Raw genomic sequence first — 16496 nt, 5'->3', positions numbered from 1 at the left:
CTGCTCTGTGCCCGATCCGGGACCTTCCCGGTCCCGGTCCGGTTCCTCCGTACCGTGCTCCCAACCCCAGCCCCGATCCTTTGTGCCGTGCCCCAGTCCCGGCGCCGCCCCCCGGAGCCAAGGAGGACACGGTCGCACGGGGGTCCGAGGCTGCTTTATGAGGGCGCCCGGTCCGGCGGGCGAGCGGGGCGGGGGTCGGGCAGTGCTTCCCGGTACCGGCAGGGAAAGGCAGGGGAGCCCCGGGGCGCCGGGCCCGGGGCGGGGTCGGGCGGGTCGGGGACAGCCCCGGGCCCGCTGCTGGTTCCAGTTCCACGCTCTGTGTCCGGTCTGTTCCCGGTGCCGTGTCCGGTCTGCTCCCGGCGCTGCTCCTCGCGGGGGATCCGGTCACAGGGCCAGCACCGGCGGGAACACGGCCCCGTCTGTGGGGACACCGCGGTGACAGGGGACATGGGGACATGGCAGGGGAGAGGGGACACCGGGAGGGGAGAGGGGACATGGGGAGGGAGGACACGACAGGGGGGACAGGGGACACGGGGAGGAGAAAGGGGACATGGGGAGAGAGGGGACACTGCGGTGGCAGGGGACACTGGGGGGAGAGGGGACACGGGGACATGGCAGGGGGAGAGGGGACATGAATGTGAGGGGACACAGGGAAAGGAGAGGGGACACTGCCGGGTGAGAGGGGACACGGGGACATGGCAGGGGAGAGGGGACACTGGTGTGACAGGGGACACCGGGGGGAGAGGGGAGAGGGGACACAGGGTTGAGAAAGGACATTGGGGTGAGAGGGGACATGGGGAGGGGACACTGGGGTGAGAGGGGACACCGGGGGGAGAGGGGACATAGGGTTGAGAAAGGACATTGGGGTGAGAGGGGACACGGGGAGGGGACACATGGAGGGAAGGGTACACCAAGGTGACAGGGGACACCGGGGGGAGAGGGGAGAGGGGACACAGGGGTTAGAAAGGACATTGGGGTGACAGGGGACACGGGGAGGGGACACAGGGAGGGGAGGGGACACCAAGGTGACAGGGGACACCGGGGGGAGATGGGACACGGGCAGGGGAGAGGGGACAGGGGGGGAACACGGCCCCGTCTGCGGGGATACGGGGGTGAGAAGGGACACAGCGAGGTGAGAGGGGACACGGGGAGGGGACAGGGGACACGGAGGAGGGGACAGCGGTGCCATCTTACGCTTGGGGCTGCTCTGGCTGTCGGGCTCGGGCACCTTCCAGTCCAGCTTTCGGCCCTTCTCGTAGAGCCCCTTGAGCACCTTGCGGAACTCCTCGGGCTCCGCGCCCTGCGGGCTCAGCTCCAGGTACTTGCGGTAGAGCTGCAGCGCCGTCCGCGCGTCCTCGATGCTGTCGTGGGTCTCCCCCTGGATCTTCAGGTCTGCGGGGACACCCCCGCATCAGCGGCGGGACCCTCCGGGAGGGCCCCGCCCCTTGCCGGATCCCGGAGCTGCGGTACCGACCCAGGAAGTACCAGGCGAGGAAGCGCAGGGAGATCATCCTCTTCCTCGGGATGTGGAACAGGTACACGGTGTCGATCACCTGGTCCTTGGGCACCTGGGGGAGTGGCACGGAAATAAATAGTTTATAAAAAAAATCATTCCGTTAGGATGGTTTTCTCCTGAGAAGATGAGAGGCCTCAGAAATTAAATGTAAACAATAATTATCTGATGCTGTGGAATGCAACCAATTTAATTAATTTTATTAATGGCCAATCACAGTCCAGCTGTGTCGGACTCTCTGAGAGTCACAAGTTTTTATTATCATTCCATTATTTTCCTTTCAAGCCTTCTGATAAAATCCTTTCTTCTATTATTTTAGTATAATTGATATATTTTAATATAATATTTATTCTATATATTTAATATAATATATATAATATATATTTATATATAAATATATATTTAATAAAAATGTAATATATATTATATTAAATATATAGTATATATAACATATATTATATATAAATAATATATAAATAATATATAATATAAATAATATATATTATTTATAATATAAAAATGTTCTACGATATATAATAAGATAATATAATATATAAATACATATAAATAAATATAAGATATATTTAATATATTAATTATATATATTATATATTATATATATTTTATCTATATATTTATTATATATGTTATATAAAATATATATCATAAAATAATAAATCTGCCTTTCTGAAACAAGATTCCCGTCTCTTCCCCTGTTGGGGTTGCCTGCAAATTCCCCAGGGGAGGGGACAGGGTCCAGAGACCCCTCCCAGCCCCACCCCAGCCGCCCACCGTGGCCAGGGAGGGGGGGTCAGGTTGTCACCATCAGGTTGATGACACGGAAATCCTTCTGCAGCCCGTGGCCCACGAACTTGACTCCCACATCGATGAGGAAACGCAGCTTCAGGTAGGTGGATTTGAGGGTGGTCAGGTGCTTGGAGGAGATCTTGGCATCCAAATCTCCTGGCTTGATCCCGGAGTATTGGGTCAGGTAATCCACCACCTGTGGAGATCAGGGCACCTGGAAGGGGCTGCAGGGACCAGGGGCTCTGCCCCCTCCTCAATTCCCCTCTCAGCACCCTGGGGAGGGGGCTGCTGGTGTAGGACAACAGCCCCAGGTGAGCATGGAGGACATGGGAGTGCAGGTGAGGTCACCAGAGGGCACAGGGGAACACCCAGGTGTCCATGGAGAGCACCCAGGAGTCCATGGAGAGCACCCAGGTGGGTGGGTGTCCGAGTGAGGTCACCATGGAGAACACAGAGGAGCACCCAGGTGTCCATGGAGAGCACCCAGGTGTCCATGGAGAGCACCCAGGTGTCCAGGTGAGGTCACCATGGAGAACCCAGAGTTGTCCAAGTGAGGTCACCACAGAGAACACACAGGAGTCCAGGTGAGGTCACCATGGAGAACCCAGAGTTGTCCAAGTGAGGTCACCATGGAGAGCACACACATACCCAGATGAGGTCACTGTCACCTGCAGAGCAGGCCCATGTCCCTCCTGGTGGCCTGGAGAGCAGCGTGAGGCCACCTGGACCCCCATACCTGTTCCTGGGTGGAGATGTAGTCGTCGATGAAGGGCACACCCTCGTTGGGACCCTGCCCACGCACGCAGGTGATCCGGGCCACCGACATCTGGCTGGGCTTGATGGTGGACTTGGTGCCATCACTGCGCAGCTCGGCCTCCTCCTGCCACCAAGGACGGGACACATGGTGACCAACAGCCCCAGAGGGTGACAGGGGACACGAGGAAGGGGAGAGGGGCCATCCCTGCTCCCTGTCCCTTCGTCCCTTTCTCCCCAGAGCTCCCCCACCTCGTTGAGCGTGACGAACTCGGCGTCCAACCCCACCAGGTCTCCAGCTTGGGGCATCTCGTTGAGCATCAGGGGGATGAAGGTGGCGTGGCACTTGCGCTGCTTGCGGGCCAGGGACGCCTCAGCCAGGAGCACGCTGGCCTCGATGGGGTTCTTGACTGTGCAGGGAAAGGGGAAGGAGCTCAGTGGTGCCACCACGGCGGCGCCACCGCCACCACTTCCACGTCCCCTCCCGGGGAGGGGGGCACTCACTGACGAGGTTGTACTTGGAGTTGAGGTTCCTCCTGGCATAGTAGAGGATGGCTGGAACCTTCCAGCTCATGTCAAACTGCACAGCTTCGCACTGCGGCGGGGCAGAGGGGACGCTCAGGGACAGCCCTGGTGGCTCCACGCTCCACGAGCAGTGGAGTCACCTCGGCGCTCACCTTGTCCACGGGCTCGATGAGGAAGTCGTTGAAGAGGTACCACTGCTGGTGAGTGACTCCCTGAAGCGGGGGGGAAAAAGCACAAGCAGTGACTCCTCTGCCTGCTTACCAGGGAAAGGAGGGTGTGACTGTGCCATGTGGGAACCCCCGCCCTTCCTGGGACACCGTGGGGAAATCCCTGCTGCCCTGGGTGGTGACAAAGGACGAGAAAGGATTGGGCTGGACGGGCTCTGGGCTCTGCCCAGCTCCTGAGCAAAACTCCAGGGAGATGCAAGAGATAAGAGACAGGGATGGAGACTTGACACACTCTGGGAAATCCTGCCTTGGGCATCTCCAGCAGAAACCAGGACTGCCCAGACCAGCCCTTTCCTCGGGAAGGGAGATGACGTCCCTGCCCTTACCTGGAAGTACAAGGACAAGCTGGCACCGTGCCCGTGGCCAGGAGGAACCAGCTTGAGTGGGTGTGGGAAGAAGATTTCTTCAACCCTTCCCTCCCCCTGAGGGGCCCCAGCAGCTCTAGGCACGTTCAGCCCAAACCTCCAGAGAGATCTCAGAATGAGATGGCAGCTCTCCCTGGTGGGGGCCCAGCAGGGTCTCACCTCCTTGCGTTGGTGGTAGGTCTCTCCCACCTTGATGTGCCCCACCAGGCTGCCCCCAGTGCGGGAATCCAGGATGTGCACAACGGTGGCCATGAGGTCGTAGATGTACACGGACTCGGGGTCGTCTGTTGGGCTCAGCTGAGGCAGGAATTAGGAATGTCTGAACCCCCACCCCCAAAACCACCATTTTTGGACATTTCCATGCTCCCCTGAGCTATCTCCTCATCATCCCTCAGCAGAAAGTGGTTCTGAGGCAGCTCTGCTCCCACAGCCCCACGTGCCTCTGTCAGTCCACCCACAGAATTCATCCCCGATTCTGTGACTTCACCTGTGGTGGCTCTGTCACCTCACCCACGCTGATTTTGTCACTTTACCTCATCGGTCTCGCTCCAGTTGCTCACATCGAGCTCTTTGCTCTTGGTCAACCTCATCTTGATGGCGTGAGGGATCCAAATGTTCTTCAGTTCCTCCACGGAAGGATATGAATGCCCCGTGTCGGGGTTCCCCAGATCCTTCCTGCACGGGGAATCATGGAAAGCTGAGCTGGAGAGAGGAGATGTCACCCAGGCCAGCTGATTTTCTGTGATTTTCTGTGATTTTCCTGAAATTTCTGTGGCAAGCTGGAGCTGCCTGGAGCAGGACTCTGGGAGAGGTGCTCAGCCAATGTGGTTTTGGGGCTTTTGTCAGTTACACAAGGGGCACAAGGTGGGTGACAAAGGGGATGTGGTGCAGGTTATCAAATTAACATTATTTACATGAGAAATATCCCAGAGAAACACCCAGGAGGTGTCACTGCTCACAGGTGCCACCCCAGGAACAGAATCCTAGAATCCTTGAGCTTGGAAAAGCTTTCCAAGGCCATCAAGTCCAACCTCTGGCCAATCCCCAGTTTGTCACCCAGACCAGAGTGCCACAACCACTCATTCCTTGGCCACCTCCAGGGATGGTGACTCCCTGGCATGTTCCAGCTCTTTCCATGAAGAAATTCCTCCTGAATTGTCACCTACCAGTCTCCAAGAGAGATCTCCTTTCCCTTGGTGATGTCAAAGCCTCCTCTCTTCATCATGGCTTTCTGAAAGGAATACTGGCAACGAAACACAGGCAAGCATCAGCACACGGTGACAGGCCAGCCCTGGGGACACTTGGGTGACAGCCAGGCCAGGAGCAGGGAAAATATTAAATATTAAAGTTGGTGACAGGGAAAAAAAAAAAAAACAAAGGAAAACCCAACGTCCCAAGGTGCTCCCGGGGGGGCTGGGGGAAGGACAAAGTCACTCCTGCAGTCCCTTCAGCTCTGCCACGCCAGGAGATCTCATCTTTTCCGATTCCAAAGGTACAAACCATGCCCCAGGCATGACCCAAACTGCACCAGGTCCTCAGGTGGAGGGAGAGAGGCCAGAGCCAGCGAGAGCAGAGTGAGAACCTCGGCGGGGCCGGGCACCTCAACCCCAGCGTGCCGGGACAACGGGCCCCGAGTGTCTCCCCCACCTCAGCCTGTGTCTTCCAGAAATCTGCCTCCTTGGAGCTGTTCACCTCACAGTTAATGACCAGCACGTCTGGCAGGCAGCGGATGTTCCTGGTCTGCACCTGCAGGGAAGAGGGAGAGGTGGGAATGAGAGCACAGAGAAGGATTTTGGGACATCCGAGTGGGATTTGGGACATCTGAGTGGGATTTGGGACATCTGCCACTGCCTGGCTGCAGTCCTGGGGGCACTTCCAGGATTGCAGAGCTGCTCCAGCAGCTCTTCTCTTTGTGGGGGGAGGTTGTTTCTCCCTGCTGAATCCCTGCCCCTGTGGGAGGAATTCACAGAGCCCAGGAAATACCAGGAACCGAATCTCTGGCATCCACTCAGGAGGTTCCCCAGTGACTCAGGGAGAAACTGCCCCACTCATGCCCGTGTCCCACAGCCCCTCGTGCCTGTGCCCCCTTGCCAGCCTCACCGTGGGCTGGTACTTCTCACAGTTCTCACACCAGGCTTGTGTGTTCTGCTCCAAGCAGATGCTGCGCTTTAAAATTTGGGCGAACTCGTAATCCTTGGCTGGTTTTTCTGGAGGGAGAAAGGAGAATAACGTCACCTCCCCGAGCACACAAACCTTGACCAACTGAGCTCAGCCAAACCTCTGGGGTTTTCCTCGTAACCACCAACCAGAAGGTCAAGCCCCAAAAGTGTCTTTTGAAAGCCAAAAGCTCGGCTGGTTGGAAACCCACCCCTGGAGCTCAGGCAGCTCCTGGTTGTGGGTGTGTTCCAGCTGGAAAAAATCATGGATGCCAAACCCCACCCAGCTGAGGGGGCTGGGCCCTGCTGTTACCGGTGCTGTCGGGGTAGGAGAGGGTGAAGAGCAGCGTGGAGGACACACGGACGGTCTCCTTCCCACAGCGGCACATGCTGCAGTTCTCCATCTCACAACTGAACAGCTGCCCGATCACAGAGTCCCCCGAGGAGCCAAAGCTGCTGGAAAAACAGCACTGGGATCAGCAGAGATCCCTAAGCTGGGGAGCCACAGCTCCCAAAATCCTTCAGATTTTGAGGAATCAGCCATCTGAGCTGTCCCAACCTTCCAAGCCCCTCTGCAAAGCCTCAAAAGAGGTTTTAGGGGGCAGAGGCTCAGCACAGTGTTCAAATATGTGAAGAGCTGTAATTCCCACGGATCCCTCAAGGCATCCCAAACTTTCCAAGGGATGGGTGGGGTCTCTGGTGAGCAGTCCCCCTCCCCAGCTTGGCTCGCTCCCTGTCCCATCCCCATGGCAGGGCCTCACCTGCTGCCGGCCCCCCTGTAGGCCTGGGGTCCCTCCTGCTCTTGGGTTTCCTGGTGCAGCTGAGTCAGGATGAAGCGGTTCCAGCTCTGAATCAGCCTCCCCAGGTTCACCTTCCCCGTGGCTTCATCTGAATCTGCCAGGATCAAGCCCAGAGCCGACGCCTCCGGGATGGTGCGGAAAGCCCGCAGAAAATTGCTGCCCTGGGCATGGGGCAAGAGCAATGAGAACAATGTCCCCAAGGTCAAGTGACAGGAGTTTCCATCTGCCTGCCCAGCACCACACCCTTGGGCAGCCCAGCCCAGCACAGACCTGGCAGGGATCTCCTCTGGACAAATCCAGCATGTGGAAGAGCAAGCCCAGTTCACAGCCCAAGCAGAATTCCTTCTGGCACAGGTGGTTCTGGACCAGGCAGCGAACTGGCTCCAGGAAATACAGGACCTGGGAGAGAACCAGCACTTAGGGGGGCTCTGGGGGGTCACACACAGGGGTTTGGGTGGGACTGGGGCAGCTCCCACCTGGATCATGCAGTTGCAGTAAGCGTTGGGAATGTGGGGCTCCAGCCCTGCGAACAGCGTCTTGTTGTAATGCTTGAAATCAAAATCCTCCAGCCCCAGCTTGGAGTATTTGATGGTGACCTGAGCAGAGATGTGACAGGTGAAAAAAACACCTCCCCATGCATTCTTTTCCCCATTGTGCCCCAGAGCAGCCCCCCAAGGCCAGCACCCACCTTCCTGTACTTCTTGGCCACCCTGTAGAGATGTGGCTCCTCCTCACGCCCGATCGGGGACTCGGGGACTTGGCTGAAGTTGTCAAACTCGTTGTCCATCTCCTTTAACCTGTAAGGAATCTTGGAGCAGGGAGAGAGGAGAAGGGGTGAGCAGCTGAACCCTGAGGTGGGGAGAAACCCCACAAGCAGCTCCTGGGCTTTCCTGCTTCCCTGAATGAGCAAAGGGATCCACCAGAGCACAGTGGGGCCCTCCCTGGACCTGCACCTTCCTGCTGGCAGGGATTTGTCACTGTGGGAAAGCACAGGGCAGTGTTTTCCCAAGGCTGAGGGACGTGCCATGAACCTCCCAACAGCTCAGACCTTCCCTGCTGCCCTCAGAGCCACGGAGGGATGGAGCTGGGAATTCCAACTCCATCCCTCTGCCCGCTCAGGAGAAGCTGCCACCTCCAAACTCCACCTGCACCACCCCGAGGGAATGGGATGGGATTCCTGAAACCTGGGGGGATCCCTCAGCACGCACAGAGCTCCATCCTCTCCCAGGCTGCAGAGTTCTGCCCTCCCAAAAATGCCCCTCCTGGCAGTGGGTACCTGATTGCGGAGCTTGGTCCTGGGGTTTGGGGCGTAGCCGATGAACCCCACCTTCTTCATGGTGCGCAGGATCTCGGGATCCACCGGGGGGGCTCGCCTGGAAACAGCCCCTGGCTCAGAGCAGCATCTCCCACCCACCCAAGGGGGGCCCAGGGACCCACCCTGAGGGGGTCCTGAGTGTTCCCCCCTCCCCAGGTTTTCATTTTCCAACTCAGTAAGGGACACACCAGGGCAGCAGTGCTGAGTGTGGGGGTGTTGGGGGTAGGAAGAGGGAAAAGGAGATTCCACAGGGGCAGAGCAGAGGCAGGATCCCACTGGGAGTGGGAGGGAGGGAGGGAGGTTGGACCATGTCCCACCATCCTCACACCTGCACAGTCACACCTCCACCACGGGAAACTCATCTGGCGTTTCCCAGGCAAGCAGGAATGATGCCTTAGGATTCAGCTTTTACATTTTTCAGACCTTGTACTGCTTTAGTGTGTAACTCTACAACTCCACAGCCTGTCAGCTGCTGTTCTCTCATTTTATTTACATGAAACAATTCCTCTCTGACACTCAAGGACACCTGACTCAAACTCCTAGAGATGTAAACAACAGTGAATTGAGGGGGGGCAAACTTGGAGTAAATAACTCCATTATCTCAGGCTGTAATTGGAGTAAATAACTCCATTGCCTGAGGCTGTAATTGGAGTAACTCCATTACCTGAGGCTGTAATTGGAGTAAGTAACTCCATTACCTGAGGCTGTAATTGGAGGATTAAACCTTGATATGTAAATGCACCAAATTTATAAAAGTGTGAAAAACTCACAACCAACATCTTGGGTGTAACCTCTGTGTGACTTTAACTACCCAAGGTGCACCTATTGAAATTGGAGGAAATGCTTCCATTACCTGAGGCTGTAATTGGAGTAAGTAACTCCATTACCTGAGGCTGTAATTGGAGGATTAAACCTTGATATGTAAATGCACCAAATTTATAAAAGTGTGAAAAACTCACAACCAACATCTTGGGTGTAACCTCTGTGTGACTTTAACTACCCAAGGTGCACCTATTGAAATTGGAGGAAATGCTTCCATTACCTGAGGCTGTAATTGGAGGATTAACCCCTGATATGTAAATGCACCAAATTTATAAAAGTGTGAAAAACTCACAACCAACATCTTGGGTGTAACCTCTGGTTGACTTTACCTACCCAAGGTGCACCCATTGAAATTGGAGGAAATGCCTCCATTACCTGAGGCTGTAATTGGAGTAAGTAACTCCATTACCTGAGGCTGTAATTGGAGGATTAAACCCTGATATGTAAATGCACCAATCTTATAAAAGTGTGAAAAACTCACATCTTGGGTGTAACCTCTGTGCGACTTTACCCAAGGTGCACCCATTGAAATCCTTCAATAAAAACCTGCTTTTAATTTAATTTAATTCCTCTATCCTCTGTTTTAGGCATGAGGAAAGAGAGGGACTGTGCCAGAGAGGGAATCTGGGAATTCTTTCAGTGGGAATCTGGGAATTACCTCGGTGCAGGGGCCGAGTTGGCGGCCGGCCAGTCGGAGAGCAACGCGTCGCTGGTCAGCGGCACCGGGATCAACGACAGAGGCACCAAATCCTGGTTCCAATCCAGGTGTGGCAGCGTGTCCACCATGCAGGGCAGGGCAAAGTCGGTCTCACGGGAGTAGGCGTTGAAAGTGACCTCTGGGGAGTCAGCCCAGAGGTGGACACAGCCCTCAGAGTCACCAAAAGCCAGCGCCTGCTTGCTGGCGCTCACGTCGAAGGTCATGATGAGCGGCCCCACGGTGTTGACGTGGAAGATGTCGGCGGGGTTGGCCAGCCCGGTGGGCTCACAGAACTGGCACTGGCCTGGGGAGGAGGGAAAAGGGGGAAATGTGGTGCTAGGAGTGGGTGGGAGGCAGGAGGTGATGGCACGCAGGGGGCAGGATGGTGGATGTGGGATGGCGGCGCTTGGGTGAGCGTTGTGGAGTGTCCTGGGTGGGAAGGGAACTACAAGGAGCAAAGTGCAGCTCCTGGTCCCGTGTAGGACAAGCCTAAAAGTTTCCCAGTCCCCAAATCCAAACACCTGAGAGTGCTGCCCCTGACCTCTCAAATTATGGAATATCCTGAGCTGGATCATCAAGTCCAACTCCTGCTCTTGCATAGGACAAGGCCAAAATTTCCTCAAATCCCCAAATCCCAACACCTGAGAGTGTTGTCTCTGACCTCTCAAATTATGGAATATCCTGAGCTGGATCATCAAGTCCAACTCCTGTTCTTGCATAGGACAAGGCCAAAATTTCCTCAAATCCCCAAATCCCAAACACCTGAGAGTGTTGTCTCTGACCTCTCAAATTATGGAATATCCTGAGCTGGATCATCAAGTCCAACTCCTGTTCTTGCATAGGACAGGCCCAAAATTTCGTCAAATCCCCAAATCCCAAACACCTGAGAGTGTTGCCCGCGACCTCTCAAATTATGGAATATCCTGAGCTGGATCATTGAGTCCAACTCCTGTTCTTGCACAGGACAAGCCCAAAATTTCCTCAAATCCCCAAATCCCAAACACCTGAGAGTGTTGCCCCTGACCTCTCAAATTATGGAAAATCCTGATCTGAAAGGAACTCACAAGATCATTGAGGCCAACTCCCAGCCCAGCACAGGAAAACACCAAAAATTCCTCAAATCTCCAAATCCCAGCACCTGAGAGCGGTGTCTAAACAGTCCCTGACCTCTCAAATTATGGAAAATCCTGAGATGAAAGGAACCCACGTGGATCATTGAGTCCAATGCCTGTTCTTGCACAGGACAACACCAAAAATTCCTCAAATCTCCAAATTCCAACACCTTAGAGCGTTGTCCCTGACCTCTCATAACACCATAAACTCCATTAACCCCATAAACCCCATAACCCCAGGTTTTGGGTTAGGCTTTTCCAGATTATGGGGAGCATTCCTGACACTCCTGGATGCTCCAAACCAGGGAAGGCAGCTCAGGCTTTCCCCTGGATAAATAAAAAACCCCAACACGACCCCACAGCAGTGACAGGGGAAGCAGTGAGAGCTTTTGTGCTTGGACAATTTCCAAGGACAGATAAAGGGGGGAGAGAAAGATTTTAGAAATGGAATTTTAAGGAATTTTTGATAGAAACGTCACGCCCAGCATGACCTCACCTGTCTGGGAGATGATGGCCAGGCGGGAGGTGTAGGTGGGGATGAAGCGCAGGAAGAAGGGGTCGATGTGGACCTGCAGGGGGGTGGTGGCCCTCATCATCCTGAGGTCATAGACCTTGAGGAACCGGTCACAGGCCAGGCCGTTCATGCGGCTGGAGAAGCCACAGGTCACCAGCAGGTTCCCGTGCACGTCAAAGTCTGACAGGCTCCCGGAGTGGGCGTCAAACTCGTGCTCCACCACGAAGGTGCGCAGGTCACGCAGGGACACCTGAGAGGGGAGGGCCTGGCTGTGGTCACCCAGGCTCTGGAGGTCTGGGAAGAGCTGAAATTCTGGGATTTTTCCCTCCCTGAACAGGGGTTACCTTGCCTGAGGTGTGGCCGCAGAAGAAGAAGCGGTTGGATTGCCTCATGATGGTGATGCCGGGCACCTCCACAGTGTACTGGGAGAGAGGTGGGGAGGGCAGAGATCAGCAAAGGGCAGGGAAGGGCAGGGATGGGAGCAGGGATGGACAGGGAAAAGCAGGGATGGACAGGGAAAAGCAGGGATGGACAGGGATGAGCAGGGATGGACAGGGATGAGCAGGGATGGACAGGGATGAGCAGGGATGGACAGAGAAAAGCAGGGATGGGAGCAGGGATGGACAGGGAAAAGCAGGGATGGACAGGGAAGAGCAGGGATGGAGCAGGGATGGAGCAGGGATGGAGCAGGGATGGAGCAGGGATGGAGCAGGGATGGAGCAGGGATGAGAGGAAGGATGGAGCAGGGATGGAGCAGGGATGAGCAGAGAAAAGCAGGGATGGAGCAGGGATGGGAGCAGGGATGGGAGCAGGGATGGGAGCAGGGATGGGAGCAGGGATGGGCAGAGAAAAGCAGGGATGGCCAGGGAAGAGCAGAGATGAGCAGGGAGGAATCCCAGAGCGAAGCTGCAGGGAGCAGCCCCCAGCCCAGCCACACCTTCTGTGTCTCCTGCACAGTGTTGAGGTCCATCTCCAGCACGTGGTTCTGCAGCCCAGCCACCAGCAGGGTGTTGTTGTCCGTCAGCAGGAGGCTGTGCATGTCCTCGGATTCATCCATGCTGGGGGACAGGCAGGACACCCTGAGACCCCTGAGGCTCCTGAGAGCTCAGAGACCCCTGACACACCTGAGACTCCTGAGGCTCCTGAGATCCCTGAGACTCCTGAGACCCCTGACACCCCAGAGACCCCTGAGGCTCCTGACACACCTGAGACTCCTGAGACCCCTGACACCTCTGAGACCCTCAACATCCCTGAGACACCTGAGACTCCAGAAACCCCAGACACACCTGACACCCTAGAGACCCCTGAGATCCCTGACACACCTGAGACCTCCGACACCCCTGAGACTCCTGACGGATCTGAGACCCCAGAGACCCCTGACACACCTGAGATGCCTGAGATCCCTGAGACCCCTAAAGCCCCTGAGACCTCTGAGACCCCTGACACACCTGAGGCTCCTGAAACCCCTGAGACCTCTGAGGCTCCTGAGACCTCAGAGACTCCTGAGACCCCTAACACTCCAGAGATCCCTGACACACCTGAGACCCCTGAAACCCCAGAGATCCCTGAGACCCCAGAAACCCCTGACACACCTGAGATCCCTGAGACCCCTAAAGCTCCTGAGACCCCTGACACCCCAGAGTTCCTTGAGACCCCTGAGACCCCTGAATCCCCAGAGACCCCTGACATCCCAAAGACCCCAGAGACCCCTGAGGTTCCTGAGCCCCCTGAGACCCCAGAAACCTCAGAGACCCCTGACACTCCCCACGCCCCTGACACACCTGAGACCCCTGCCCAGCCCCTGGAGGGGCCAGGAGCACTCACAGGTAGTCGAAAATGATGAGGCCTCCCCGGGACAGGTACTTGAGGTTGGATTTGGTGAGGAAGAGGACGCCGTTCTCCAGGCTCTGGATCTGGCGGATGTCGTCGCTGCTGTTCACCTGGAAGGAGGAGTAGCGCTCCAGAGTGGGCCCGAAGAAGGAGGTGGCGTGGCCCTGAAAGGAGAGGGGACAGGGATGTCACAACCCCATGTCCCAGCGCGTGTGACACAGCCGAGTGTTGCTTCATCCTCTGCCACATCCTGGATTTTCCAGGTTACGGGGGCATTCCTGACACTCCAGGGAAGGCAGCTCAGGCTTTTCCCTGGATAAATAAAAAATCCCAGCATGTCCCCTCTGCCCTGAAAGCAGAGGGGACAGAGATGTCACAACTCCATGTCCTGGTGGGTGTGACACAGCTGAGCCTGACTTCATCCTCTGCCAGGTCCAGGTTATGGGGGTTTTCCCCTCTAGAGCTTCCAAAACCTCTCCAGAGCTTCCCAAAACTTTCCCAAAGCTTCCCAAAACCTTCCCAGATCTTCCCAAACCTCCCCAAGACCTCTCCAGATATTTCCAAAACCTTTTGAAAACCTCTCCACAGTTTCCCAAAACCTCTCCAGAGCTCCCCAAACCTTCTCAGAACCTCTCCATAGCTTCCCAAACCTCTCCAGAACCTCCCAAAACCTCTCTAGAGCCTTCTCAAAACCTCTCCAGAGCTTCCAAAATCTTCACAAAACCTCTCCAGAGCTCCCCAGACCTTCTCAGAACCTCTCCACAGCTTCCCAAAAGCTCTCCAGAACTTCCAAAACCTCTCCAGATCTTCCTAAAACCTTCCCAGATCTTCCCAAACCTTTCCAGATCTTCTCAAACCTTCCCAAAACCTCTCCAGAGCTTCCAAAACCTCTCCAGAGCATCCCAAAACCTTCCCAGATCTTCCCAAAACCTCTCCAGATCTTCCCAAACCTTCCTAAAACCTCTCCAGAGCTTCCAAAACCTCTACAGAGCTTCCCAAAACCTCTCCAGAGCCTTCCCAAACCTCTCCAGAGCCTTCCCAAACCTTCCCAAAACCTCTCCAGAGCTTCCAACACCTTCCCAAAACCTTCCCAGATCTTCCCAAAACTTCTCCAGATCTTCCCCAAACCTCTCCAGATCTTCCCCAAACCTCTCCAGAGCCTTCCCAAACCTCTCCAGAGCCTCCCCAGAGCTCCCCCAGCTCCCCACGTACCCCATGGTTGCCGACCCAGAGCATCTCCTCGTGCAGGTCGAAGTGCGCCACGGCCACGGGCACGCCGACCTCGGAGACGGCCGTGTGCAGCTCGCTGTAGATGCCCTCCATCAGGGGCACGGGGTCGGGCACCGGGAGCCCCTCCAGGGCCACCCCCTCGGGGTCCAGCTCCACCAGGTTGGGGTTCAGGTGCGGGTCCAGCACCGGCTCCAGCGCGGGGTGCAGGGGAGGAGCGAACTCGGCCAGGGAGGGGTTGAGGCCCTCGAAGTTCATGGTGGGTCCTGGACCTGGAGAGGGGGGACAGAGGGACAGGAGGGTGGGTCAGGGACAGCTGGGGGGGCTGGAAACGGGGATGGGATGGGATGGGAACTGGGATTACCAGGGAACGGGATGGGGGCAGGAATGGGTGTGAGGGGTTGAGGCCCTCGAAGTTCATGGTGGGTCCTGGAGCTGGAGAGGAGGGAGAGGGACAGGGGGTGGGTCAGGGAGAGCCAGGGGGAGCTGGAACCAGGGATGGGACGGGGGAACCGGGGATGGGACGGGGGAACTGGGGATGGGATGGGATGGGAACTGGGATTACCAGGGAACATGATGGGGGCAGGAATGGGGGTGAGGGGTTGAGGCCCTCAAAGTTCATGGTGGGTCCTGGAGCTGGAGAGGGGGGACAGAGGGACAGGGGGTGGGTCAGGGAGAGCCGGGGGGGGCTGGAACCAGGGATGGGATGGGGGAACCGGGGATGGGAACTGGGATCACCAGGAGTATGGGGCAGGAACGGGGGTGAGGGGCAGGAACGGGGATTGAGGGGCAGGAACGGGAGTTGAGGGGCAGGAACGGCAGCTGGGATCGGGATCTTCGGGGGTGAGGGATGGGAACGGCAGCTGGAATCACCCGGGGAGAGGGGCAGGAACCAGGAACGGCAGCCAGGATTCCTGGGGGTGAGGGGCAGGAACGGGGATTGAGGGGCGGGAACGGGGATTGAGGGGCGGGAACAGCAGCCGGGATCTCCGTTCCGGTGGTGAGGGGCAGTGCTCGGTAGGGCCTGGGATGTAAAGTTTCTGCCCCAGGGGGTGATCAGAGCCTGGGCATGGACGGGGGAAGGGGCTGGGGTGGTCCCTGGGCACCGGGCACCATCCTTGGGCAGCGGACAGAGATCCCTGGGTACCGAGCAGGGGTCCCTAAGTACCAGGCAGGGGTCTCTGAGCACTGGGCACCGTCCCTGGGCACCGGGCAGGGGTCCCTGGGTACCGGGCACTGTCCCTGGGCACCGGGGACGGGTCCCAGGACACCGGGCACTGATCCCTGGGCACCGGGCAGCATCCGGGCTAACCGGGAAGCAGCCCAAGATGCCAGGCAGCCTCCCGCGGATACCGGGCAGTGCTCCCAGAGCACGGAACAACCTCCAGAGGAAGCGGGCAGTGTCCCAAGGCACCGGGCAGTATCCTAAGGCACCGGGCAGCCAAACCGGGTCCCGCCCCGCCGCACCCCCAGGGCTCCGGGCCAGCTCCGCACCCTCCGCCTTTATCACCGCGACCCCACATCGATCTCGTCGGCGGGACCGGCGCTATCAGCGCCCGCACTCCCAGGCGTGGTGCCGGGCGGGGCACACGGGGGGTCCCGTCCCGACCGAGCCCCGGAGCCGCCGCCAAACCCACACCCCGCCGCGCCCGCCGTTACCGAGCCGCCGCGGGCAGAGCCGCGCCGGGGCCGCGCTGCCGGGCTCGTCCCGCTGCGCCGCCGCGGCCGGGCCGGGGCCGGGGCCGCTCCCGCCGTCGCTACGGCAACCGCGCCCCTTGCCCGGTAAACCGGGGCCGCCCCGCGCTGCTGACCAATGGCAGCGCAGAGCGTCGG

General features: G+C 57.2%; 1 protein-coding gene across 3 annotated transcripts; it reads right to left on the bottom strand.

The window, feature by feature from the left end:
• Window positions 1–135: 135 nt before the first annotated feature.
• PAN2 (poly(A) specific ribonuclease subunit PAN2) lies at window positions 136–16476 on the bottom strand. Of its 3 annotated transcripts, none has more exons than XM_071419661.1 (26): window positions 16323–16476; window positions 14649–14935; window positions 13431–13600; window positions 12544–12664; window positions 11951–12028; window positions 11589–11856; window positions 9942–10284; window positions 8423–8519; window positions 7835–7954; window positions 7623–7742; window positions 7417–7545; window positions 7108–7307; window positions 6660–6802; window positions 6291–6397; window positions 5838–5936; window positions 5357–5433; window positions 4724–4865; window positions 4350–4487; window positions 3751–3810; window positions 3578–3668; window positions 3326–3483; window positions 3057–3200; window positions 2337–2516; window positions 1475–1568; window positions 1195–1392; window positions 136–419 (listed from the first exon to the last, which is right to left on the bottom strand). In XM_071419661.1, the coding sequence occupies exons 2-26, from the start codon at window positions 14919–14921 to the stop codon at window positions 385–387; spliced, it is 3585 nt and encodes a 1194-aa protein (XP_071275762.1). In that variant the 5' UTR covers window positions 14922–14935; window positions 16323–16476; the 3' UTR covers window positions 136–384. The 3 variants fall into 3 exon arrangements, with proteins under 3 accessions (XP_071275762.1, XP_071275764.1, XP_071275763.1); XM_071419663.1 differs by having other exon boundaries at window positions 6660–6799; XM_071419662.1 differs by lacking the exon at window positions 16323–16476 and adding an exon at window positions 16158–16175.
• Window positions 16477–16496: the final 20 nt, after the last annotated feature.

This window comes from Agelaius tricolor, unplaced genomic scaffold, assembly GCF_023055355.1.
Source record: "Agelaius tricolor isolate 1412-34295 unplaced genomic scaffold, bAgeTri1.0.p SCAF_114, whole genome shotgun sequence".
Lineage (NCBI taxonomy): Eukaryota > Metazoa > Chordata > Aves > Passeriformes > Icteridae > Agelaius > Agelaius tricolor.
This window is presented reverse-complemented; position numbering and strand designations above follow the sequence as displayed.

Excerpts from the sequence above, each read along its gene's own strand:
- PAN2 (XM_071419661.1), bottom strand. The coding sequence starts at position 14,921 with ATGAACTTCGAGGGCCTCAACCCCTCCCTGGCCGAGTTCGCTCCTCCC. Across the intron at positions 6,803-7,107 it reads TACAGGGGGGCCGGCAGCAG|CAGCTTTGGCTCCTCGGGGG; the intron begins GTGAGGCCCTGC and ends CTGTTTTTCCAG. Across the intron at positions 5,937-6,290 it reads GTGAGAAGTACCAGCCCACG|GTGCAGACCAGGAACATCCG; the intron begins GTGAGGCTGGCA and ends TCTTCCCTGCAG.